The sequence below is a fragment of the Bufo bufo genome, chromosome 7 (assembly GCF_905171765.1).
Source record: "Bufo bufo chromosome 7, aBufBuf1.1, whole genome shotgun sequence".
NCBI classification, from domain to species: domain Eukaryota; kingdom Metazoa; phylum Chordata; class Amphibia; order Anura; family Bufonidae; genus Bufo; species Bufo bufo.
Genome location: NC_053395.1, coordinates 47,375,257 through 47,402,149, shown reverse-complemented (window position 1 = coordinate 47,402,149; position 26,893 = coordinate 47,375,257). Strand labels below are relative to the sequence as shown.

The following is a 26,893-nucleotide window of genomic DNA, read 5'->3' as shown; positions in this document are numbered from 1 at the left end:
GGACAAGTCACTTATATTTGATATTACAAAAACAGTTTGAAGGGAATTCATTACAGTAAATGACTCCTGATCAGCAGGATTAAAGAAGCACATGACTGCAAAGGGTTTATTTGTAGTCTGTCTCCATGGAGATACATAGAACTGCATAGGAACTGTATACACAAAACAGTAGATTGCTAAATCAAGTAAACCTGGCTGCAAAGGTGCACATAGCCTTTTAACTGTGAAACATTGTGAATTTGATGTCCCAGTTTACCTACTGGTTATTGTTTCATGTGAATGGATCTTAAAGGGTTATTCCCATTTTGGACATTTATGCCATTTCCACAAGATGGCTTTAGATAGCTCTAAAAGTTCAAAAGGAACCCCCCTCCCCCCCTCGTCGGGGAACGGAGAAGTAGCTGCGCATGCACAGCCTTTTCCATTTACTTCTATGGGACTTAGCAGAGTAAACAGGCTAGAAATTGGTGGAGAGCTGTTTTTGAGATAGATATAGGTCCTAGAGGTGGTAACCACACCTATCAGATATTTATGTCATATTTTGTGGATATGTCCAGATGGGAATAACCGCTTTAAAAAGATGTCCAGGTTCGAGGGCCTTTCGGCTTGACCCTCCCATGTTGCCAGACTCGCAGAGGAAAGCTTACCGGCTCCTCATTCCTGCTCCTCTGGTCCTCCGCTGCCACTGATGCTCTGCAGTCACACGTGTCAACACCCGGGTACATGCACCGCCGCAGCCAATGACTGGCCGCAGCGATGATGAATCCCCCATGTGTCAATGAGTGACATGACTGATGGGGGGACATGTGTGTGTGTGTGTGTGTGTGTTTTTTCGGGGCTGAAAGTCCCCCAAGCATGGCCAAACCCCTTTAAGTGATTGAAAATTTGGTAACCCAGAACCTATAGGAGTGCATGCGATAGATCAGGGCTTCTGAAGCTTTGTCTCCTGGGGCTCCATCAGCTGCAACATGTATCTTACCGTTAGTCAAGGTCCTGCTCAGTGTATATACCATTTGTCTCCTGCACTCCGTATCAGAGCTTGTTCACACGACGGTATGTATTTTGCAGTCCGCAAAAAAGGTATCCGCAAAAAATACGGATAATGTCCGTGTGCATTCCGTATTTTGCGGAACGGAACAGCTGGCCCTTCGTAGAACAGTACTATCCTTGTCCGTAATGCGGACAATAATAGGACATTTTCTATCTTTTAGCGGAACGGAAATACGGACATACAGAAACGGAATGCACACGGAGTAACTTCCATTTTTTTGTATACGGCAGGTCCACAGTACACTGGCACTGGCTGTGTGCATCCAGAATCACGGATCGTGGACCCATTCCCTTCAATGGGTGTGCAATCCGGGAGATGCGGAACAGAGGCACGGAACGGAAGCACTACGGGGTGCTTCTGTGGGTTTACTCTACGTGCCTCCGCACCGCAAAAAAGTAGTACATGCACTACTTTTTAGCGTTGCGCATCAAATGATGCAGATCGCGGACCCCATTCCGCGATCCGCATGCGGCTGCCCCACGGTCGGTGCCCGTGCATTGCGGACAGCAATTTGCTGTCCGCAGCACAGGCACGGAGCCCTTACGTTTGTGGGCATGAGCCCTAAGAGTGTATTGACATGTTCGTAGTTCTGGGTCCACATCCGTTACACAATTTTGCGGAACGGGTGCGGACCCATTCATATCAATGGGGCCGCAAAAGATGCGTGCAGCACACCGTGTGCGGTCCACATCCATAGTTCCGTTCTGTAGGGCATGCTCTAAAAAAGTTAGAGCATGCCCTATTCTTGCCTGCAATCCCGGACAAGAATAGCCATTTCTATCATAGGGCCGGCCATGTGTGGTCCGCAAACTGCGACATGCATGCAGCGCAGATACGAGGTGGCCAGAATGGGAGCTGCTGCGTTATGTGTGCCTATGTGCACTTCCTTGGTCCCGGCCACCAAAGAGGCCGGCGCTTTTTCCTATAGTGTGCAAGCACGACCACCGCTGCTGGATTGTAGGGTGGTCGTAACCATGGAAATGAGCCGTGTATAATTGTGATGGAAAAATGAATCCAGCCAGCAAAGGAGGCAATATGTATAATCACAATAGATTAGTGCCTGGTATTAACTTTCTCTACATGATACATGCCTTTTGCTGAACGAGCACTGTGAAATATAAGAACTTATTTTTTTCCCATGCCCGTTCCTCTGTGCATTACATGTCCGTATGTCGGCATGGAAGTTCTGCATTACGGAGAAGGATAGGACTGGTCTATTATGGGCTGGCCGTTCCGCAAAATGCAGAATTCACACGGCCGATATCGGTGTTTGCAGATCCGTAATTTGCAGACCGTAAAAAAACATCCAACGGCCGTGTGGATGAGCCCTACGGTAGAAATGTACAAGGAATTCTTCCGGAATGTTAAACAAAAGCAACTCCCAATATAACCAGCATAATAAGGGTTAACGGCCGCACACTAGCACAGGACCAGGAGGCTTTTATCTCCTCTGCCTCCAGACTCTTAACTTTCAGAGCCGTCCATTTAATTTGTAGGTCGTAATAGAAATCATTTGATGGGCTGACAGACAAAATCATTACTGCAGTTCCTCCAGAAAGGAGCGTCTCCGGGAGTCTGCAAGCTGCGCTCCAATATTCTACGCTGCCTTCCTAAAAGCCTCCCGTAAAACAGTGCCGACCCCATAGCACTCCGTGTACGAGGATTTTTGTACCTTTTTACAAGGATACTAAATATCCTGATTTTATACAAGGCTGTCTCGCCTTACGGGGTCATCAAATGTCTGTGTTGTTCAGTATTACTACTTATAGTCACCTATTAGAGGTGTAGACAGAGAAGAGAGGTCCATAGGGTCCGTGCGTGAAGCCACCGCACTTTCCATCTCCAGACTGGAGTGCCTAAAGGTTGACTTGTAGGAAAGAAGGACTGGCTCGTGGGTCACCAGTGCAGGTTCACACATCTTCTTTTGGGTATCAACATCTCCATTCAGGGTATTTCTCATGGATCAGCAAACTGGGCAGTTGCCTAGGGTTCTTCATTTGTTAAGGCTCCCCCAAGAACAGGAGCCAAAAAATTTAAAAAAACCCACACAGCAGCGTATGGTGGTATCATTTGGGAGTTCTTCTGCTGTATTATGTCCAAACTATGTGATAATATTACATGCCTATTTTAAGAGAGTATTATTGTATTGTGGACTGTATATGGCAGCATTATATGGGCTATAATTTTGGTCTGAAGACGGCAATGGAAGGATCTGCTTTCCTTGTCACCTATTGCCTCATTTTCTATAAAGCCAGCCATGCCTTAGCTGCCGAAGAGGCTTCCTCTAGTCTATAATATGCCCTTGCATCCTGTATGTATATGGAAGTATATTCAGATACTTACAGGTGTGCTATCCCCTTAGCAGAAGTATATGGTAGAACTGCTTCCTTTTCTCTAGTTCATGCATTCATGTTCCTTTAAAAAGGACCTGTCGCCTCTCCTGACATGTCTTGCACCCCCATATAATACCAATTCTGAAGCATCTATTGTTAGGACTCCGTGTTGTACTTTTCCTGTATTATTCCTGCCTGAAGTTCTGAAATAATTACTAGCAGTTTGCAGTAAAGGTGCAGACGGGTGTTACCAGTTGGGGGGTGGTGTCCTTGTACAGTCTGACACCAGCAGCACAGATTGGACAGAGTCAGACACTGGCCATTTATTTGTAAACTTCTAGCAGGAATAATACAGTAATGGCACAACATAGAGCCATAAGATTAGATGATCCAGAATTAGTATTATATGGGGGATGCAAGACATGTCAGGAGAGGGGAGAGGTCCTCTTTAAGAACCAAAGCCCTGTTGCTAAGGGTGGCCCTGAAGGAAAGGGCGTCTGGTCATCGGGGCCGTGGCTGGGTCACACAGTCCTTGTTTGCCTATAGTTGTAGTCCATTCAGTTTTTAAAGACACGGTGAGATTTATCAAAACTGGTGTAAAGGAGAACTGGCTAAGTTGCCCATAGCAACCAATCAGATTACACCTTTCATTGTTCAGAGCTCCTGTGAAAAATGAATGGTGAAATCTGATTGGTTGCTATGGGCAACTAAGCCAGTTTTTAATTATACCAGTTTTGATAAATCTTCTGCAGATTCCTGGAATGTACTGATAATGAATATTATCAGAACACATTCATCTCTGCCCTTAAAGGGGTTGTCCGGGCTCAGCTGATCCCGAACATACCTCCATTTTCACCCTGGCAGCCCCCCTGACTTGAGAATCGGAGCGTTTCATGCTCCAATGCTCTCCTTTGCCCTGCGCTAAATCGCGCAGGGCAAAGGCATTTTTTGGAGATCTGGTGAGGTACCGGGCTCTTTATGGGGCTACCAGGAAGCCCGGTGATGTCACCGGCACTGATGGGCGGGATTTAGCGCTGCCCTAGCCAGTAAAACAGCTAGGGCAGCGCCAAAGCCTGCCCATCAGAGCCGGTGACGTCACCGAACACACTGCCGGGGCCCGGGCGGAAGTTTCCGCCCAGCAGTGTGTTATTGAAAACAAAAGAGCCCCTGCCCTGCATGATTTAGTGCAGGGCAAAGGAGAGCATTGGAGCATGAGATGTTCCGATGCTAGCCTCAGGGGGGCTGCCTGGGTGAAAATAAGGGTATGTCCGGGTTCAGCTCTGAACCCGGACAACCCCTTTAAAGGGATATTCTCATCTAATAAAGTGATGATATCTCGCTAGGAAATGCCGTTGCTTTATGTTCAGTGGGGTAGGGGGTCTGACCTTTGGGCCCCCACTGATCCTGCCTTAATGTGAAGGCACTGGTATGGCGCCAAAGCCTCTTTACTGTTAATCCCTGCACAGCGACACCCTAGCCACCCGCTATGTAGGGAGCTGCAGCCCCACTTAATCGAATGGGCCCAGCTGCACTTCTCTACATAGTCGGGTTGCCAAGAGTGACGATGTGCCAAGAGTGACGATGTGCAGTGCGGTAGTCCGTTTATTGTTAGGCTGGTGGGGGCCCCAGAGGTTGGACCTCCACCAGTTACCAAGGTATATTCTAGCAATATGCCATCTTTAAGCTGGCCATTCAGTACCGGCTTCAGTCGGCCATTTCTGAACCACTTGTCATACGTGGTTGGTCTGTGAAGGTCATGCCATAAGTTAAACAAAAAATCACTGATGGACCTCTGGTTTGATCTGTGGCCTAGTCTGGGTTTCCATTGATGTGATGTAAATCTGTCATTCAGCATGAAAAACTTTTCATCTACAGCACCTAACAATGGGGTTTCCAGCCATGAAACTCACAGGGTTGTGCAGCCAGTAAATACTGATGACCTATCCTCTGGATAAGTCATCAATATCTGATCGGCGGGGGTCTGACACCCGGCTGATCAGCTGATTAAAGAGTAGGAGGAGCTCCATTTATCAAAACTGGCTTAGTTTCTCATAGCAACCAATCAGATTCCACCTTTCATTTTCCAAAGGAACTCTGAAACATGAAAGGCGGAATCTGATTGGTTGCTATGGGCAACTAAACCAATTTTCCTTTACTTTCTAGTCTAAAGCATGATGGGACAGTGGTCACATGACAAACCAGGAAGTAGGATTCAAGCATGGGGGATAAGAGAGGAATGGGAGATAGAGTAATTGATGAAATATAAACTTTAGAGTGAAAACTAGTTTAGTAGTTAAGAATATACTACAGGAATGTGTTATTTGCTTCCCAGTGATAAGAAACTTGTGGTTAGGTCATAAAGGTTGTGGGGTAATCGATTAAGCATGGAGACAAGGTTTCTCGTTCAGCTGCTAAGTAACGGTATACTTCCATAAAACTAATCCATGTGTTTGCTCTGTTTCATGAAGCCATGCGGTCTGGGGGATTTCGCAACGGAAGTTTAGGAAGCAGACCCAGCGCACCGTTCAGAAGTAACGTGTATCAGCCTACTGAGATGGCGGTTGTCCTCAATGGTGGAACAGTAAGTAATGAGCCAATGCAAAACTAATTAGAAAAAGGCAGCACTCCTAAATTAAGAATAAGAGTGGATGGGTGCCACGTTCTAGATCTTGATCAGAGGTCCAACACAATATGCCAAAAAAAAATCTGCAGCACTCCTGTCGAAAGAGGGTTTATTGGCCTATATCCATGCAGCGTTTCAGTCCTTTCTCAGGACCTTAGGACAGTAAGTAGTTCTACTAAGAAGACATCAATAGCTGTCATGACTGATAGAGAAAACGACCATAATTGTACAGTTTATATATGGATTCTACTTCAAACGACCCTTTAGTTCAAAAAATAAAATTCATATTAACTGGGGAATGAACAGAACACTTATCTGGTGCCCTCCTTTTCATCTCTTCATCTGCAGGTCCGTCGTTTCCCGGATTCCACTTCTGCCATCCCTGATGTCCACTCCGCTTCTTTGACTACCTGGTGCATTTTGCAGTCCAAGACACTTCCTCTTTCCCTCTGATTGGCCAGAAGTGGTCACTTGAACAGTGCTGGCCAATCCAAGATCAGGGCTGGACAAGTAGGAAGTAGTTTGGGCTACTGATATCTGAGAAGCGGTGCGGCCATCTTGTATGGCAGAATTGAAGATTGAGAATTAGCGGATCTGCTACTAAATAGATGAAAAGGAGGCCAGAGGTCATCATTCAAGTGTTCTGTTTGTTCCCTAGTTAATGTGATTTATTATTTTTTTATGGAACGGATGGTCACATTAACTGGAGAAGCAAGAGGACACTTACCTGGTGCCTGTTCACCTCACTGCTAAGGATCCACCAGTTCCCGATCTCCCCAATCTGTTATGCACTGTGAATTTGGTAGTCCAAGACATTTTCTTCTCCCCTCGAATTGGCCACTACTGGCCAATCCATGAGGAGCGCTGGAAAAGCAGTAAGTATCTTGGACTACCAGTCCACTGTGTGCATCAGATAGCCTGAGAAGCGGTGCTGCAATTTTGGATGACAGAAGAGGAGCCCAGGAATCAGTAGATCTGCAGCTGAAAAGATGAAAAGGAGGTCACCAGGAAAGTGTTCTGTTCATCCTCCAGTGAATGTGATTTTTTTCCCTTGAACTGGAGGGTCACTTTAGAGAGTTGAACACATTGGGGTCCATTTCAAGGGCAGATTTCTTGCCTGTAACAAGTACAGGTCGATGATACGGCATGTTGATTGGCACTTGTATAAGCTCCATTGTATAAGGCATGCTTCCTTTTGCACCTTCTATAGCTATACTCCAGAGTCCACACTATACTCCATACTACTCCACAGCTGCATTCATAATTCTGCAGGCTTCTGAGTTGAAATTACCCAGCATTCCCTGCTGGCTCATTGTCTTCACAGAACTTGCTCTACTGATTTGTATTCTGATAAATTACATCTTTATTCCAGCCAGTGTGCAATACTAAAAATGTAACGTAATGGACACCTTTGATATGGAAACATGATTTTTACGTATGGTATTGGGTACCTTGATAAAAACTAAAAAAAAATATGTAGAAGACAAAAACTTGCGGCACAATTTTCTTTGCAGCTTGTTTATTCAAAGTTAGACATGCGACTATGTTCTAACTTTGAATAAACAAGCTGCAAAGAAAATTGGGTGAGTGCCGCAAGTTTTTGTCTTCTACATATTACATTTGAATTGTGCCCACATTGTTGAGCGCCACCTATATATTACACGAAAATGCGCACGGACTCCAGGTGCACCCCAAAAACACCGGGATCGCTCTCTTTTTATATATACATAAAAAGAAAAATATGTTGCACTAAGTTTCAATCTATAATCTTCGTTCCTTCATTCATTTTACACTCCGATATTCAGTTTGAATCCTGCTTCTAGTTCCAGATTCTTCTCATGTCCATCCCGATAAAAACACGATTCCCCCAGCAAACTGCCTTGTGTGTGCGCTTTCCTTCCTATCTGCAGCCTAAGTAAATGAGCTGCCCTCCTTGGATATTTCCTCCGCTGCACACTCTGATCTGCCATGTATAAGTGCCTGCTGTTATCTCTAACAGTAAGAGAAGGGAGGGGGAGAGCAGAGAAATCCGTCAGAAACAGGAGCAGTACTCTGACCGGTTTATGTTAGATTCAACAGCGCCACCAGCTAGGTGAAGGACTTACACACACTCTGCAGAAGCAAAATGGCAGGTAATTTGTAATGAAGACTTTTTAGTAAGTTCCTTACATTTGCATTTAGGAAGTAAAGGCAATAAACAAACAATAAATGCAAAGGTGTCCATAGTCTTTAAAGGGTTTCTCCGGGCTTTTAATATTGATGAGCTAGCCTCAGGATAGGTCATCAATATCCGCTCGGCAGGGTCCGATACCCGGCACCCCCGCCGATCAGCTGCATGAGGAGACGGTGTGCGCAATCTGCACGTGCCATCTCTCTGGGCTTTTAATATTGATGAGCTAGCCTCAGGATAGGTCATCAATATCAGATCGGCAGGGTGCAACACCCGGCACCCCGCCGATCAGCTGCATGAGGAGACGGTGTGCGCAATCTGCACGTGCCATCTCCCTTCTCTCTTCCTGCTCGCAGCTGCTGTCTATGGCAAAGCAGCAGCCAGCAGGAAGAAAGAAGAAAGACGGCACGTGCGCACTGCGCGCGCCATCTCCTCCTACAGCTGATCTGATATACAGCCGATCTGAGGATAGGTCATCAATATTAAAATCCCGGACAACCCTTTTAAAGTATTGTATCTATCCAAGAATGCAACAACAACAGAGCACTGTATATACAAGCTCATCTGAGCTACTAAAGAGGTGTGCCTGTCATAAGCTGTTGACTGGTTCCAGTAGCAACCTGCAGAATTGTGAATACAGCTCTGGACTATTACTTAGGAGGAACCGTGCAAGATATGTAAATCAAAGTATTATATTATGTACTACGTATATTGAGGTCAATATGCAGAATTACTCTTGGAAATCCAGGGTCAGTTTTTTTTTTTTCCAATTCTTACTGTGTTTTCAATACTGTGTGTACATGAACATTAGGGAATTGTTGTACAAGCGATTCCCTAATAACTGAAGGGTTTACACTTCAAGCCACAACTTGCATAATAAGTGAACTACTAGTAATGTCCTATATTCATCCAATGCCTTGAAAGGAGATCCATCTCTTTAATAGTCTATACAATTACGAACACGTGAACATATGTCACATTTTGAGCACTGATTCCACCGCTGATTTATGTTACATCAGAAAACGCTTTTGCGTTTTGACGTGGTTTTACTCATCACCAAAACAGATCAATCATTTTTTCACTTACTGAAGCTGTAGGGGTTACGTCCTCCGGGTGAAGAAGCATTAGGCAGCTTGTTGCAGCAATGATTTGTGCTCGGCTTATTAGTCATTAGCCTCCCCCCCCCCCTCCTCCTCCAGAAACAATGGTTGGATATCCCTATAAGCTCTTAATGAGATATTCCTGTCTGTGGTCATCTCACATCTCACACAGTGTTACTTATCATATACCATTCATTGCACATGGCATTACTAACACACTGATCAGGTATAGGATTCATTTCGAGTACCCATCTCTCACCCGTGTGCACATAACACACTGATCAGGTATAGGATTCATTACCCATCTCTCACCCGTGTGCACACCTAAGCATTACTAAACTCACCCTACGGATATTTTTATTTATGACATTATAATTGGGTAAATGTAAAGCAGTTTCACTCAGATTAATGGGGTAGTTGCGGATTAGACAAAAGGGTCAAGAATACAAAATGATCCCCTTTCCACAGGATAGTGGATGAGCACCTGATCAGAGGGGATCTAGTCCCTGGGACCGCCCGCTGATCACGAGTATGGGGGTTCTGTGTCTTCATATAAATGGAGCAACAGGTCGAGCATGTTCGTTGCTGGTCCATTCAGTGCTCAACTATTTTGGCAGTCCCAAAGGGAAAAATGGAGGGGCAGTCACATGAACCTGATGCTTCATATTAGGAAACGGGATCCTTGTTCTCGTGATCAGTGGGGATCCCAGCGATCAGACACTCACCAATCCGATACTTATCCCCAGTCCTCTGGATAGGGAAAAAGTTAAGAAAAACTTGAAAGGGGTTTTCCGGGACTTAGATATTGATAGTCTATCCTCAGGATAGGTCATCAGTAGCAGATAGGTGGGAGTATGACATCTGGAACCCCCCACAGATCACGAGAATTGGGGTTCCGTGTCTTCATATAAATGGAGCAACAGGTCAAGCATGTTCGTTGCTGGTCCATTCAGTGCTCAACTATCTCTGGCAGTCCCAGAGAGAAAAAATTGAGGGGCCGTCACATGCACAACCTGATGCTCCATTCATATGAGGAAACAGGATCTTCGTTGTGGGGATCGGTGGAGATCCCAGAGATAAGACACCCACCGATCAGATACTTATTACTTATCCTCTGGATAGGGAATGTTAAGAAAAATTTGAAAGGGTTCTAAAGGGGCTTTCTGGGACTTAGATATTGATGGTCTATCCCGAGGATAGGTCATCAGTATCAGATAGGTGGGGGTCTGACCCCTGGTGACCCACCAATCAGCCGCCGGCGGCGTAAACTATAGAGTGGATAGAAGGCTCCGTCCACTACACAGTGGATGAAACCTTCTGCTTCTGGCTCCGTCCACTGTATAGCTTTCGGCGCCATCGGCAGGAAGTTAAAGAGCCAGGACAGGAAGAACAATACATGGAGTGATTTCAATAAATTGTATCCAGAAAACCATCCACCAATTTTTTATGTAAAAAAATTATAAAGAATAGTCCTAATATAGTTTGTTAGTATGTGATAAAACATTTGACGGGTGTGTCCCCTTAGAGTGTATAATGACTCATACTAATATGGATTAGACGGTGGCGGTCCAAAATGGTTACCATGTACACAGAAGCAACACTGTACCACTACGAAGTTACTATAAGGCCTCTTTCACGGGAGCGAGTTTTTCCGTCAGGGTGTGATGCATGAAGCGAACGCATAACATCCGGACTGAATCCTGAACCATTCACTTTAATGAATCTGTGCGCATGAGCCTCGTTTTTCATGCATCATTTCTGCATCCGGGAAAGATCACAGCACGTTCTATATTGTACGTTTTTCACGCAGCCATGGCTCCATAGAAGTGAATGGGGCTTCGGTGAAAAACGGATGCGTTTTTCACTGATGGTTGCCAGGAGATGAAGATTGCTATTCTTTAGTTTTTTTCATGCACGTGAAAAACGCATCAAAAACATATTGCACCGCGTGGAAAAAAACTGAAACCCTGAACACAGTCACAGACAAAACTGACTGAACTTGCGTGCAAAACCATCCGTTTTTTCCTGAACAGACGCTGAAAGAATCCCTAACGCCGGTATGAAAGAAAGCCAAGGCCAGACACACACAGCGTGTGTCAGTGTGAGGTCCTGTTCTTACCTCCTCTCCTTTGACAGGATCACACAGCATTATAATGATTTATAATGCTGTGTGACCCTGGGGCCTCTTTCACACGAGTGTTACGGATTCTCTCAGGATCTGTTCAGGAAAAAACGGATGGTTTTGCAGGCAAGTTCAGTCAGTTTTGTCTGCAATTGCGTTCAGTGTTTCATTTTTTTTTTTCGCGCATGTGTAATCCGTTTTTGATGCATTTTTTTCCCATACGTGAAAAAAAAACTGAAGAATAAAAATCCACATCTCCTAGTAACTATCAGTGAAAAACGCATTACATCCGGATGCAATCTGTTTTCCACTGATGCCCCATTTACTTCTATGGAACCAGGCCTGCGTGAAAAGTAGAATATAGAAGATGCTGCGATTTTCCTGAACGCAGAAATGATGCGTGAAAAACAAGGCTCATGTGCACAGAAACATTGAAATGAATGGGTCCGGATTCAGTCCGGATGTAATGCGTTTGCTTCATACGTCACAGCCGGACGGAAAACTGACTCGTGTGAAGGAGGCCTGAGAGTCCTGGAATCTATTGTATTATTTTTTATGTCAGTGTACGAGTCCATTCACACGTCTTCAACTGTTTTGCGGACCGCACATGGCCGGCACTATAATAGAAATGCCTTTTCTTGTCCGTGTCTGCGGATAAGAATAAGAGGTTCTATTTTTTTGCGGGGCCGCGGAACGGAGGTGCGGATGCGGACAGCACACAGTGTGCTGTCCGCATCTTTGCGGCCCCATTGAAAATGAATGGGTCCGTACCCGATCCAGGACTATCAGAGAGGAGCCCCCTGGCTTTGGGCCTGGAACTTTATTCCCTGATTAGTAATATATTGTAATCTTTTCTTGCATCGGTTGCACTCACCAGAGGACCCTTCATATAACACGTTTGGGGGTTCTCCTTTAAAACGTGTTCAGCACTTTTACGCCTATCCCTTCCATGCCCTTACAGAACACGCGTAGCTGTGAAGTTCTGATTATTTAGTCTTATTTATTGAAGCCGATGTAAAGAATGAATTCCCCGCTGCATTCAGGTAGAAGGTTAATGTCCGCCCGTGCGTTGCACTATTCATTATGGATGCTATTGATTTCTGTGTTTCTCCAAGTCAAGTTCACATTACAGTCCGAGTTTAAAACTGAATGCGGAAGTGGCAGCTGTAGTGGAAGTGTTACTGGGTTATATCATTACTGCACTAAATACCTGGCTGCATTGTGAAAAAATACATTACATATCTGAGAAAAGGCAGCGTCCAGATTCTGGTGCATTAGTGCTGCAATTGTGAGCTGCACCATAACCCCCCCCCCCCAACACACGTACATACACACACATAGACACACACATACATACACATACATACATATACACGCGCATACATATACACATACATATACATATACACATACATAAAGATGCACATATACACGCACACACATACATGCTCACATACATACATATATATACATGCATACATATACACATACATACACTCATAGACACACACACACATAAAGACGCACATATACACGCACACATACATGCTCACATACATGCATACATATATATATACATGCATACATATACACATGGACTCATAGACACACACATACATACACACATAAATACATACACGCATATATACAGATATATACACTCATAGACACACACATACATACACACTCATACACATACATACATGTACACACAGACACACACATATATACATACACACACACACATACAACTACATACATCTATCGGTTCAGGGTCCATTCACACGTCTGCAAAATGGGTCCGCAATTTTGCGGAACAGGCGCGGACCCGTTCGTTTTCAATGGGGCCGGAATGTGCAGTCCGCATCCGCATTTGCGGATCCACACTTCCGTTCCGCAAAAAATAGAACATGTCCTATTCTTGTCCGCAATTGCTGGTGTCCGTTTGTTGCGGATCCGCAAAACACATACGGACGTGTGAATGGACCCTAAGGCCACCGAGCAGTTAATGAAAATATGGTTGTCAATTAGATTACAGGTACTCTCATCACTATCAACGTTGGGCTGGATAAGCACATACATTGGCTGTGTGCTGAATGCTCGACAGTCGTCACTCCCAATTTCCCCATACACATGCATGCTTCACTGGCAGTGGCTTGTCTTCCCAAGAACAAAAGGATCAGGCATGCTGTAATTCAGCTGCCCAATCTGTATCTCCTCTGACATCATTGTAGGGGGAGAGTTGAGAGGCCTCCATATACGTTAAATGGTTGGCCAATCCTATCAAAATTGGTAGGTTTGGCCGAAATACATGGGTATGGCCAGGGTTAGGGCTGGCTGTAGACATGAGATATTTATCTGCAGACCATTAGCAGATCCAGTTATCTTTAGTAGCATCAGCTGGTAATCTTAAACTGGCATATTATGGGGATTTCAGACCCCCATTTTCTGAATAACTTATCGTTCATGGTTGCTGAAAGTAGTCTTCTTGGATGACATTGTGACAATACCGTAAATTAAAACAACAAATCACTGATTTCTGCAGTGATCTGCCTTGTCTATCCTAGTCTGGGCTTCCGTTGATAGGATACAGAGCTGTTGTTCGAACGACTTAGCAACTAAGGCACTTGACAAAGGCCAAAAAAGATACAACACAGCAGACCAGGTTTTGCCATTTGTCAGAATTTGTTACGCTTGTTCCTATCCTAAAAAGTTGCCGATGGTTGGCAGAACATCTCTAGTACATGGCCATCTTAATGTGTATGAGCACCACAGATACCAGATTGTCAGCAGATCTCTCAAATTTAGTTGGATCTCTCAATGGTCTGCAGTTAAATATCTTAAGTCTATGACTAGAGCATAAGATAGCTGTTGGCCAACAGTTGTCTCTCCCGATCCTTCCATACATATATGCATACTTGGCTTAGCCGGTATATGTAGTGAATGAGAGAGAGGAGAAATCCTCCCCAAATAAAAAAAGATTGGGCATTGAAATCCAACATCTCCAATCCTTATCACCCCTGATATTTATCGTTGGGAGAACGCCTTACACAATAGATGGTTGTCTGAACCCACTAAAATTGGTGGGTTTGGCTGATACATATCTAATGTGTATAACCAGCATTTCCTCTCCCCTAATGAATACCCATGAAGTCGAAGATGCATTTGTATGGTGGAAACAGGCGAGACAGCTGTCGGCCAAATGAGACCACAGCTATTGAATGTGTATGGCCAACTTTAGACAAGTAGTATAGTTACAATATTTTCATACTGTAGTTAAGCATAGGTGTGCCAATCCCCAAATTGTAGAAAGTTTAGGCTTTGGTGTGAAATTTGTCCAAACTAGGTGGCCATAGTGAGCAGTTAATTATTAACTAGAATGATTTAATGCTTCCGAACTTGGAGATTGTTTAGCATGACACTCATCCCAGATGTATCTCCCCAAAAATAGCGCCTCTCTGTGGACACCATAAAAATTTTAAGGGTTTCTCTTGTTCTCAATGCTAATGCCTATATCTGCATAGCTTGCCACAGAGGTCAGGATTTTCAGCTGTCCATTTGTTGTCCTTATTTCCAGATTCCAACTGCTCCTCCAAGTTACACTGGACGACATCTTTGGTGAAATGCATATAGGTTCCAGAGGGAGAGGTTTTTCAGCCTCTGGCCCTGTCTTTGTGAGGGAGGAATCAGTAGCAGGACACAGCCACACCACACTCAAGAGCTCTGGTAATCCTATCTAATAGGGTTTATCTATGCGGGAACAGCTGTGAACTCTTGAAATAACTACTAAAGAAGGATGTTATCACCGCTAACTCGAAGGTGCTCCACACACCCAACAAGATTCACTTTTTACAGAACAACAACTGCGTTAAGATGGAAAATGCCACTTAAGTGAAGTGAACCCTGGTGGCTTATGGTGCACTCGCACTGTAAATCTAAATTCTAAACCCTAAGCATCACCACGGCTCTTCAGTAATAACAATTGGATTTCCATGGCTTAGAAGTTTAGGACAACATTTTGATCAACAATGAGGAATCCCAGTGATGTTATGCAAGGGCCATATTGCTGTATAGAAGATATAAGTGTTTGGCAAGACAGAACTGCAATATCATTCACGCTATGACATTCTAAAGGGCCTTGTGTTGGACTGGAGTTCCTTGGGCCCCCAGAGGAAAATATTCTTGGGTGCCAACCCCATATCATCAATAAGATCTAATAGGTTTTGATTCAAAGAAACAGACCCTACTGGCAATGTCTTGTCTTCAAAGGCAGCTCCAAATGTTTTATTTTCTCCTGGACCTTTGGAGCCCACTATGGTATCAGACCCTGGGCCCACAGGAGTATACTCTGGTACTGTAGTGGGACAGGTCTTCATAAAAAAAAGTTCTAAATCTATTAATATAGCTTATATATATCTACTCCTGAACACCATCTGTAACTTTGTACATGCACTACAATACTTATTTTGTACTGATCCTGAGTTACAGTCTGTATTATAGACTAGAGCTGTATTAACAAGTCTGTCGGCTTCAGAGCTCAATTCCCCCAGCATTCCTTGCTGACTGAATGTCTACACAGACCTTGTTCTTGTGGGCTTCATTCTGGGAAGTGTCATCTTTACATCAGGTTCTGTACTTAAATGTTAAAAAAAAACTAACTTCATCCGGATTCCCCTGTAATTTAGCGGGGTGTTTGGCAACAAACTTGTTATACCAACCTGGAGAATTGTGAATACAGCTTTGGGCTGTAATTCTAAATTTGTAAAAGGCAAGAATAATACAGATGACAAATGAGATCATTTTAAAACTGCATAGACTGTAATAAAAAAGTAACTTGCAAAACCAAGCCATAGGAATTTCTGTAATAACATGCATTCCCACCTAAATGAAAAAAAAATGATCCTTAGGCAATATGAATTCTATGGCCATCTTCCACCAAGTGAATAAAATTTCATTTTAGTTGTTTCCTAGTTATATCTGTTTCTCAGAATTAGACTGACCACCAATATGGGTGACAATACCTTGGGATGGTGCCCATCTAATCTATCCGACAAAACCTGAGATATATGTGAGCATGGGATGTATCACTACATAGTTAGGCAGATTTTATATTCAAGAGCCTGGAGAAGATGGGTGACATCCTCTGTGGGAGATGCAATAGGACCCATTGGTTGTCCCCTCAGATTTTTCAGAAACAAATATAATTAAGTAACAAAAGTCAAACTCTTGACAATTTGAGGGACACGGACAACCCAGAATCTTACATTGATTGACCATCTTCGGTGAGAATGTTCCCTAAGACTTTTGCATTAATGATATGACACAAGGACAAGAGTTTTTTTTTTATGTTATGACTGGTGTAAATAGTAGAAATTTTTGTTAGAAGCTGATTGGATAAAAAGGAGCTATGTCAATGAGATATTTTTGATGTAAAATGTAATTATGATAATGAATTGTACAGATGAGATGATGTCGTTTTTCAAAATTAACAACTAACGGTGTTTAGGGGGTGGGGTATACATAGAAGAGATGTGGGGTACATAGAAAATATGAGAATGAGGACCCCTCTTACAGGTTGGTTCATGTCTCCCTTCCCCACCAGTATTAGAAAGGTACATCATGAAAATTGTAGTGAAAGTAATCTTCTTATCAGTGACTGTATATGTGAGTTATAACCTCCCTTCAGATCCTCAGCTGTGTCATGTGACCAACACTCTAATCTCCAACTGACACAGGACAGGAAACAAGATTTTTCTCGCTGAGTTTCATTGGGGGACACAGGACCGTGGGCTTACTATTCCTGCTGTGATCCGTGGGCGGAGCTTTTTCTTTCCGGACTGAGGGCATCCAGACGATCCTCATTGCCCCAGAAGCAGGACGATGTCTGAGTACCACGCACAACGGGGCCAATCTGGGGCAATGAGGATCGTCTGGATGCCCTCCGTCCAGAAAGAAGCAACACCCACAGATCGCAGCGGGAATAGTAAGCCCACGTTCCTGTGTCCCCCAATGATAACGAGCGAGAAAGTCAGTTACTTCTCTATTCATTCCTATGACACTGACATTGATGCTCCCATAGGAATACACAAAGAAACTGGCCTCCAGTCCACACATAAGATGCTGTGTTATTTGGAGAGTCAGAGCCTTGGTCACAGCTTAGGATCAGAAGGGAGGTTACAACTCACAAATACAGTCACTGCAAAGAAAATTACCTTCACTACAGTCACAGAATAACATTTTTGTGGGAGTGCTTCTTTAAGAAGGGAAGGGCAACATAACCCTGGAGCCAGGTCCTCTCCTTTACTTCTGCTAACATTGTAGGGAGTCATGGGCAGGCCATCAGTACTCATTTGGAAGTGGGATTGTGCCACTCTAAACTCAGACCCTTCTACCCATGGAGACCTTAGGGTTATCTCTATATATATCTTTGCTTGCAGGTATAACTACCTAAAACCGAGAATAATACCTACAATAATACCAACCCTAATAAAAAAAAAAATAGATAACATGCCAAGTGGATATAAGCAAATAAACTGAGGAATCTCCCTGGAGGAGTATTTTTACATACAGAGGAAGGGGGCAAGGGGGATATATGAAATCTATTTTACATCTCGTCATCATTCACACTCTCATAATGTTTCTGCAGCTCGTTTGTTGTTGTTTTTTTACCATGGTTTCACCCCATTGAAGTCACACATTACTTTCTGGTCATTAGATTCACACATGGTCACTCACTTTCCCTGCGTTCCTAGGAAGAATAAAGTAGTGAATTGTTTGTCAGTTTCCTTATCCTACATTGTGAAATATTTGTTTGTAACAGGAAATTAGTTGCCAATGGCAAGAAAAGGCTTTGTGGTTGGAGGGACTGTAGAAGACCGTATCATGTGATGGGCATGGCAAGGCTAAATGGTTGTATACAACATTAAAAGTGAGCCTTTGTTCCTCCAAGAGATAAGGGTTTCTAGGGGTGACTGGCAACAGCTTATCTCCCTCACTTTAAGGGCCCTTTACACGGGCTGAGAATCGCACAGATTATTGCTAACGAGTGTTCATACTAACGCTCGTTAGCAATGATCGGGCAGAGTAAATGTACCGCCGATTACCCGATCAACGAGCGAAACGCCCGTTCATCAGGTAATCCAATCGTTTGTGCGCATGCAAAAATGATCGTTAACCGGCAGCAGATCGTACCGTGTAAACGACGAGTCCTTATGGGGAAGAGCGATGGCATTAGTGATCACTGCTCCCCATACTCTGGATGAGATGGCTGCATGTAAATGTAGCGGTCTCCTCCACTAGCGTTCCGCAGATTGTTGGGCAGGAAAGCTTGATCGTTCCGATTCATGCTTGATCCATCAACAATCTGAGGTGTATGAGGGCTTCCTACATCTCTCCTGAATGTTTATCTCCCTCTCCCCATAGAGCCAGGTGAGTATGTTTATTGGCAGGTCATGGGAGATAGCAGACAACAATCCTATGTGTATGCACATCTTATGGTTTGCAAATCTCACCAAAATGTTTTCTGATTTTCAATAAATATCTCATGCCTTTGGCTTGCTGATGTAAAGCTAGCCATACACATTGGATCAATGTTGGTGGCACCCACTGATTTTGGCCTCCTGGCAGCAGATGCCAGGGGACATAAGGTGTTGAATTTCAACATGCCCGATTCTTTTGGTCGAAAGAGTGATAAGCCACCATCAGAGGTATCTGGTAAGAGTTAATTTCCTGAATTGTTCCCTTGTCATCCAGGGAAGGACTGAAGAGTGAGGTTTAGCCAAGGGGCAGGCATTAGCAATCTTTATGTCCTGCTGCAGACTGAGCAGAAGATGGAAGCTCCTGCTGCAGACAGTTGTCTAAAAGAAAGACACAAGGCCGTGAGCAGGAGGAGGTGGGACCTGGCTGATTCCCTAGAAAGATTTCTTTATACAGTATATCCCTATAGTCTTAAAGGCTATGTACACCTTTTGGGGGCAATTTTTATTTATTTATTGCATTGTACAAATTTTTTCAATTGGTCTTTATTAAAAATATGGAGCCCTTTTTTCTGTACAGAGCTGAGATGCTGTAGTAGCAGCCTGTGGATTTTCTCTCTCTTCCGTCACTTGATGAGCTGACAGGCTCTTTATCGCTGCTCTCTGACCTTATAAACACTCATTATAGCTCAGTTCTTATCTTACTGATAAGAATGTGGCTTAAATAAGTGTTTATGTCCTCTTAGTAGTTTAGAGATAAGGTTTATTAGATGACCAAAGTGAAAGTACCAGTCACACAGACAGAAAAACAGTTAATCCTTTGTGACAGAGCGGCTCAACATTTTTAATAGAGGCCAATTGAAAATATGATTTTTAGCTAAAAATGAGTAAAATGCAATCCTGAACAAAAATAGCCTTTAATTGTAATATGAAACAAAATAGGATCAAAGGAAAAGGATGATATACTTTTTTGTGCATTTTCTGTTTAGTGTCCCTGCGGGAACACAATATTAATTCTATCCAAAAACCCCTCTGCATTACAGACGGCATTCAGACAGTCCATTGACAGACGAAAGACTGCTGCAAAAGGCAGCCCGCAGTTTGTTAAGAGATCTTAAGGACAACTGTGGTGAATATAAAATTCCCTGCCACCCAGGTTATTATATTGTATAATTTACTGTAATTGGCTGGTTTTAGAGCAGATTAGAAAAGAGTGGGGATGAGGTTACCCTGTTTTCCAGACGCCTTGTAATGTAGCTTGACATAGGTAGCTATCCAGTTTTCCAATGCTCCCCTTTACAATTAAAGGAGATCAAGTCTGTATATCTGCAGTACTTTGAACAAAAAAATCTTCAGCATAAGACCATAATTTGGCTATTATATAGCTGCACACAAAATGTGGGTGCCTTAAAACGATTGACAAACCCTGGCACACATTTACATTAATGGCCGTACGTTCAGTAGCACTTAAATCTATCCAAAGATGACAACATTGCTTGCACAATAACTTCCCTGCTGCTCAGTGCCTACATATTAAAATGAACCATTCTTCCATATTGTAATAATATAATACAGAAATTCCAACAGGAAGAACAACGATGTGTGTGGCGGGGGGCAGGGGGCAATGTTTCCTAGCTTCCAACATATTTTTCTGTGGCGCAGAGATTGATGCATGAACCCCAGCCAGTCTTATATTTTGGTGGGGAAAAAAAATTTGCTATTGGGAAAAAAAAATGCTGCTTACTTAAAGGGGTTGTCCAAAATCATTCAAAATCTGGAACGAGCCCTGTAATACCCTAAAAATTTTTAAAAAATCATCTTGTACTCATCTCTTTCTCCGTTGCTTCTTACAACTGCAGCGGCATGCCGGTACAAGCTATGTAACTGCTGCAGCCAGTCGCTGTACTCTAGTCATCTACTGGTGATTGGCTGCAGGGGTCATGTGACATGTTCCCACTGCAGTTTGTAAACAAGCAGCATCAGGAAGACCAGAGAGAACAGAGCTAAAGAAAAGGGTGAGTACAATGTGATTTAGTTTATTTTAGGCTTTTAGGGGGCGTGCCAGAGATTTTTTTATTATCTCATACACCCCTCTTAATAAACGATCAGTATTGTTTAACCCATTCTATCCCAGGCCAGTTTTCACCGATGCTGGCGTATACAGCAGGGGCTCGTCTGTCAATGACTGCCGGGCCCCTGCTACTGATCGGGTGGCTGCAGCTCCTGCACCCGCCCGATCAGCCCGCCGCACCTGTACGGCGCTGGGGCTTAAATCACATCCTGCAGCGCCGTACATGTACAGTGGCGGTCGGGAAGGGGTTAATAGAAAAACTGGCTTTGTTCCTGAGCCACCAGTGACATTGCAGCTTTCTAGTTAAGAAATTAAACTGAGCTCTGATTGGTTGCTATGAACTACAATGCCAATTTCCCTGTTAAAATGTTCTGATAAGGGCTCATGCATAAAAACGTATTTTTCTTCCGTTTCCGTTCCGTTTATTTTAAAGGTCCGTATGCTGAACCATTCATTTCAATGGGGCTTGAAAAAAACCCAGAAATGATTCCATGTGCATTCCGTGTCTGTAGGTCCAAATGTCCGTTCCGCAAAAAAGATAGAAGATGTCCTATTCTTGTCCGTTTTGCAGACAAGGACAGGCATTGTTACAATGGATCCGCCAAAAAAATGAATGCAACACTTCCCACGGATGTCCTCCGTTTTTTTTTGCGGATCCGTGTTTTGCGGACCGAAAAATACATACGGTCGTGTGCATGAGCCCTAAATGAGGCTAATTTATGCATCCAAATATGAATTAGGTCAATATATGCACTTATTCAGACACAATTCAAATGGAACGTAAACCTTTATACTTGCCAACAGTCCCTTGTGGTGTAGTTTATTTTTATTTGCATTAAAAGGGGCGTTTCTATTTGGGACAGGACAGGACTTGGTATTTTGCAATGGAAAAGAGAGAATATGGATTGAATTATTCGGTTCTGTGGAAAATCTGTACCATATACATAGGCTTAGAATGGAAATTGCGTATAGATAGTTACGTATCCTACTCATTTACATATGCACTTGTAGGGGAAGAGTTATTGACCTCAGTGACCCTGGTGATGCCTAGTTATGTGGTCACCCATGACCAGCCATGTCTTCCTGGAATGTAATTCTGGTCTGTGGCTGAACAGTGGAACATGGCCCCTCCGTGGTCATCAGTGAAAAAGCAAGAGACTAGTATTAAATTCCTAAAAATCATGGCTGCTCGCTTGTGAGTTCAGACATCTATCCATGTAGCATGTTCCATATCCTTCTGACTATTAACATGGCTACCTGAGAAACTCCTTCTTTGTACATAACTCATCTGAGCTTTCGGTTGTTAATTTCCCATTAAGGGTCCATTCACACGTCCGTTGTTTCTTTCCTGATCTGTTCCGTTTTTTGCGGAACAGATCTGGACCAGTTCTGTACCCATTCATTTTCAATGGGTCCTGAAAAAAAATCAGACATTGAGCTGTCCGATTTTTTTCAGGACCCATTGAAAATGAATGGGTACAGAACTGGTCCAGATCTGTTCCGCAAAAAACGGAACAGATCAGGAAAGAAACAACGGACGTGTGAATGGACCCTAAAGAGGACCATTCACCTGAAAATGAAAGTTAAACTAAAGACATAGCGTTACTTACATGCCCCCGGTATTGCTTATTCATTCATTCATTTTTCAATCTGTGCCCCCGTTTGTCCGCGCTGCCCCCCGGAATATTTGACGCCTTGTATGCTAATGAGCCATTCGGCTCAACTGGGCGGGCCTTCAAAAGTTCTCCTGGGTGTGTCATTCTTCTCCCTGGCATGGAGCGCATCCAATCGGCGCGCTCTGCTCTTAGCCAGGGAGAAGACGCTCCAGTTCTCGCGAGATGGCGCCGGCTCCAGATGGATGAAATCGCTCCAGTTCTCGCGAATCTCGCGCTGATTGGATGCGCTCCGTGCCAGGGAGAAGAATGACACGCCCAGGAGAACTTTTGAAGGCCCGCCCAGTTGAGCCGAATGGCTCATTAGCATATAAGGCGGCAAATATTCCGGGGGGGCAGCGCGGACAAACGGGGGCACAGATTGAAAAATGAATGAATGAATAAGCAATACCGGGGGCATGTAAGTAACGCTATGTCTTTAGTTTAACTTTCATTTTCAGGTGAAAGGTCCTCTTTAAATAATAGTTTCATGGCAACGGCGAATGCATTCGTAATTTGTTTTTTCAATGTTTTGTATGATTATTTGCGTATAGCATACTAATGTATTGGAGGAGAGCCATCGACTCTCCTACTGCATCAACCTGCCATCTATTCCACCTGGACGGCAGAAGCAGGTGCTGTTTAGAGGTCTGTATGGCCGGTTTGAAGGGTAGGTTCTGTTGGGTTGAGAGTTGCCTTGGCTAATTAATGTACTTGTCCGAGATCATTTTTCCAGTGACAGTGCCTGGTATTTTAGCTCAGCCTCATTCACTCACAGCTGCAATACCGAACACTTCCTTATGACAAGAGTGGCACTGTTTCTGGGGGGAAAAAAAGTAGACCCAGCAATAATAGAGGGGTTGTTCAAACTGGACACCTCCTTTTATCACATAATCACATCATTTTCCATCGATAACCTGCCTTACCAGATACCATCAGGACGCCTAGTGTCATGCAGCACATATGACCACAATGGGATATCAAATGATCTAGTAGCAAAATGAAGAGTAGGCTAAAGTGATCGTCCAAATACATTACCTTCTGTGCAAAACTGGCCACCTTTGAATGTGTTTTTGTTGCTTTGTACTTACCGTATTTTGGACTAATTAAAGGTGATTTCTTATGAACTTGATAAGAATTCAGCTTAAATGAGTGTTTATGAGCTGTCAGGATTAAAAAGATAACGCTTACAGGTCTAGCTGTCAGGCAGCTCCTCTGACAGATTTCACTGTGAAAGGGACTGAGCAGCCTGGAATGTATGTGAAAAGGGGCAGGCTTCAGTGGACAAATAGATGACATTAAAAAAAAAAGATCTATTGGAAAAATTGTGTTCTTTTAGCCCAAAATAAGTGGAGTAACAATACAAAATGCATTTAAGGGTGTCCATAGCATTTAATGCAGATTGCTCCCATGTTTACAAGGGCCAATGATCAAGTATGAGCATTTTTTTTTATGAATACTTGATTGGGCAATTAATAGCCTGTGTAAAAAGGGCTTAAAGGCTATGTAGACCTTCAGAGGCAAATTTTTTTTAATGATTGAATTTAACTCATTTTGGGCGAATTTTTTTTTTTTCAATTGGTCTTTATTTAAAAAAATATTGAGCTGTTCTGTCACAAAGGGTTAACTGTTTAGCTGTGTGAGTGGTACTTTTTACTTTCACTTTGTACTTGTCATCTAATAACCTTTATTTCTAATTTACTAAGAGGTCATAAACACTAACCGTAATATAAGAACTGAGCTATAATGAGTGTTTATAATGTTAGAGAGCAGAGATAAGGCCATTTGAAAAAAGGATTTTTTAGCTAAAAATGAGTAAACTGCAATCATTAAAAAAAATTGCCTCCGAAGGTGTACATAGACTTTAAAAAGGTTTAACAGCTTTATCCAGCAATGTACATTTTATGCCTTGGATTCTTGGTCATCCTTTGCAACTATTCTTCAAGCTGTCATAACCAGAAGATCAGTAAAAAAAATAAGGTAGTAAACCTATCATTTTGGTATAAAAAGGAAATCACTAAATGATGGCAATTCTTCCCAGTTAAAGGGGTTATACAAAATAAATAAAAAAGTCTGCCTTTCTGGTATTTTAGTTCATCCTCATTAAAATGGTTTCCAGTCTTTCATTTACAGTCAAAAATAATTGGCTGGTGCCAATTTATATTTGTTAGGCTGGGTTCACATCTACTGTGTAGGTTCAGCTTAAGGTTTCCCTTTGAAGGGCTGTTGGATAGACCGTTATTTCAGGAAGGTGGGTGTTCTGCCATGCTTTCTGCATTACCATACTGACACTTAGGTTCCATCGTTCATTACGGAGGTTTAGATACACGAGCGATCATCTTGTCTTAAGGTCATGTGCATTAAGCGAAGGAGTTCCCTACTCCAGAAACCCCATTTATAAAGATCTGAAAACCAAAGTAGTCTTTAAAGGCTATGGAAATCTTTGGGGCAATTATTTTTATGACTGCATTTTACCTATTTTGAGCTAAATATTATTTACTAACTGGACATTATTAAAAATGTCTGGTGGTTGCAGTTAAAAATCAGTCTATTTAGACTGTTCCTCGGGAGTTCCATCAGTGGAAGGCTCTTGTGAAGCCTTATCTCTGATCTCCTGACCTCATAAACTCTTATGAAACTGATAAGAATTAGATGCAATGATAAAATAAATTCTCCCGAAGGTGTCCATAGCCTTTAATTCTCCAGTGGTTGATATGTTGCATATGTGAAAGTTGTGTTACATTGCTCCTAAATATATGATAACTGTTCATATGAATGGCAGTGGAGGCAGATGTTACCCCAGTACCAGTTTGTAGCCAGTGCGTGGCATGCCCTCGTTTTATAAGTACGGTAGACAGATTGATCTCTTTATTTTTTCATCCACAAAAGTGACAAGATGGTTTGTTAATGATAGAGATATATTTATTACCTGCATAATTGGGTGTTTTTCTATTGTGTTCTTTTGCTGCTGATTGTTAACTTACTGATGTTCCTTTAAAGGGGTTGTCTAAGATTAGAAAAAGGGTTCTGTTTTTTTTTTGAGAAGCCACACCATTGAAAGGATGCCTCCAGGTTGCAGCTCATCCCCATTCAAATCAATGTGAATGAACTGCAATACCAGACACGACCTGAGGGCAAAGTGGCGTTGTTTGAAAAAAAACAAAAAAACTTTTTTCTCATCCTAGAGATCCCTTTTAAGTCTGTTTGAACTTGCAGACAATCATAGATATTTCTGTAATAAGATGATCCTATATATATAAAGCAAAGGAAATATGAAAAGGTTGTATAGTATGGGAAATGGTTTATTTTCAATATGCTGTTAACAAAAATAAAGATTTTACCACAAATCTCTTTTGTGGGTTTCTTTGTATTATTAGAACGGCTGAACACGTGCTGCAATGTCTGTGCCACACATAATTACCAATCAAAATCTTTTTCTCCGATGAACCAGATAGTAAAATACTACACTTGGTTGGGGAGGAATTTATTACATTCCGCCCACGCCAGAACCTAAAAAAGTGCAAACATCGTGTTTGCGACTTTTTAAACGCCATTGCGCCTAAATTTAGGCACAAGTGGCGTTTCTGCACTGCCCTTGCCACTTTCCCGAGAAGGCGGCGTGTCGAGGGAGGGTCCAGTGGGCCCGGCTTATTTATTTTCTTTTACAGCGGTTTTCTGGTGTAAAAGAATACCGAAATCTACACCAGCTCTGAACTAGCAAAATTTCAGCTTAGGGGTACGGACTTCCATAGGATGCGCATAATTTCTGATGAAGTTCGTGTCTCGTCATAAATTAGGTGCATTTTCTGGCAGCACAGCGGGTATCATAGACTGGAGTAAAACACAGATTTATGATGGATTCCTCCTTTGGTGTTTGCAGTTGTGAACCCATAATACAGTTAATTCTATGTCTGGCAGAAGGAACACTTGGGTCATGGTAAAAAAAAAAATGTTTTAGTTGTATACTTTAGTAAGTCTTCCATTCCTTCACCTTATAACGCCAGATTTCCCAGAAAATAAGCAATTTTTCTATGGAACAATGTATAAAAAGTAATATAATAATAATTAACAGTGCAGTAGTACAGCAAAAGTCCTGCCAGGATCAACTGGGTTTGACAGATGCAGGATTATCAAGCATTTCAGATGGATATATAAAAATATTTTTTTAAAAACCCATTGAAAGTATAGAGTCCAACAAAAAAGAACTCTAAACGAAAGGGGCTTTCCACCTTTTAGATATTGATGCCCTATCCTCCGAATCGGTGGGGTCTGACTCCCAACACCACCACTGATCAG

General features: G+C 42.9%; 1 protein-coding gene and 1 long non-coding RNA gene across 2 annotated transcripts in view; both read left to right on the top strand.

Moving 5' to 3' along the window:
- Positions 1 to 15,761, top strand: part of GPRC5B (G protein-coupled receptor class C group 5 member B) — a 43,110-nt gene extending 27,349 nt beyond the window's left edge. The window contains exons 3-4 of the mRNA XM_040439252.1: positions 5,853 to 5,965; positions 14,977 to 15,761. Of these exons, the coding sequence (XP_040295186.1) occupies positions 5,853 to 5,965; positions 14,977 to 15,021 (158 nt within the window). The 3' untranslated portion in view covers positions 15,022 to 15,761. The remainder of the gene's footprint in view (positions 1 to 5,852; positions 5,966 to 14,976) is intronic.
- Positions 15,762 to 22,979: 7,218 nt separating this feature from the next.
- On the top strand, positions 22,980 to 25,757 carry LOC121007371. Its single transcript, XR_005780402.1, has 2 exons — positions 22,980 to 23,680; positions 23,761 to 25,757. It is a non-coding gene; the product is annotated as an uncharacterized LOC121007371 (long non-coding RNA).
- Positions 25,758 to 26,893: the final 1,136 nt, after the last annotated feature.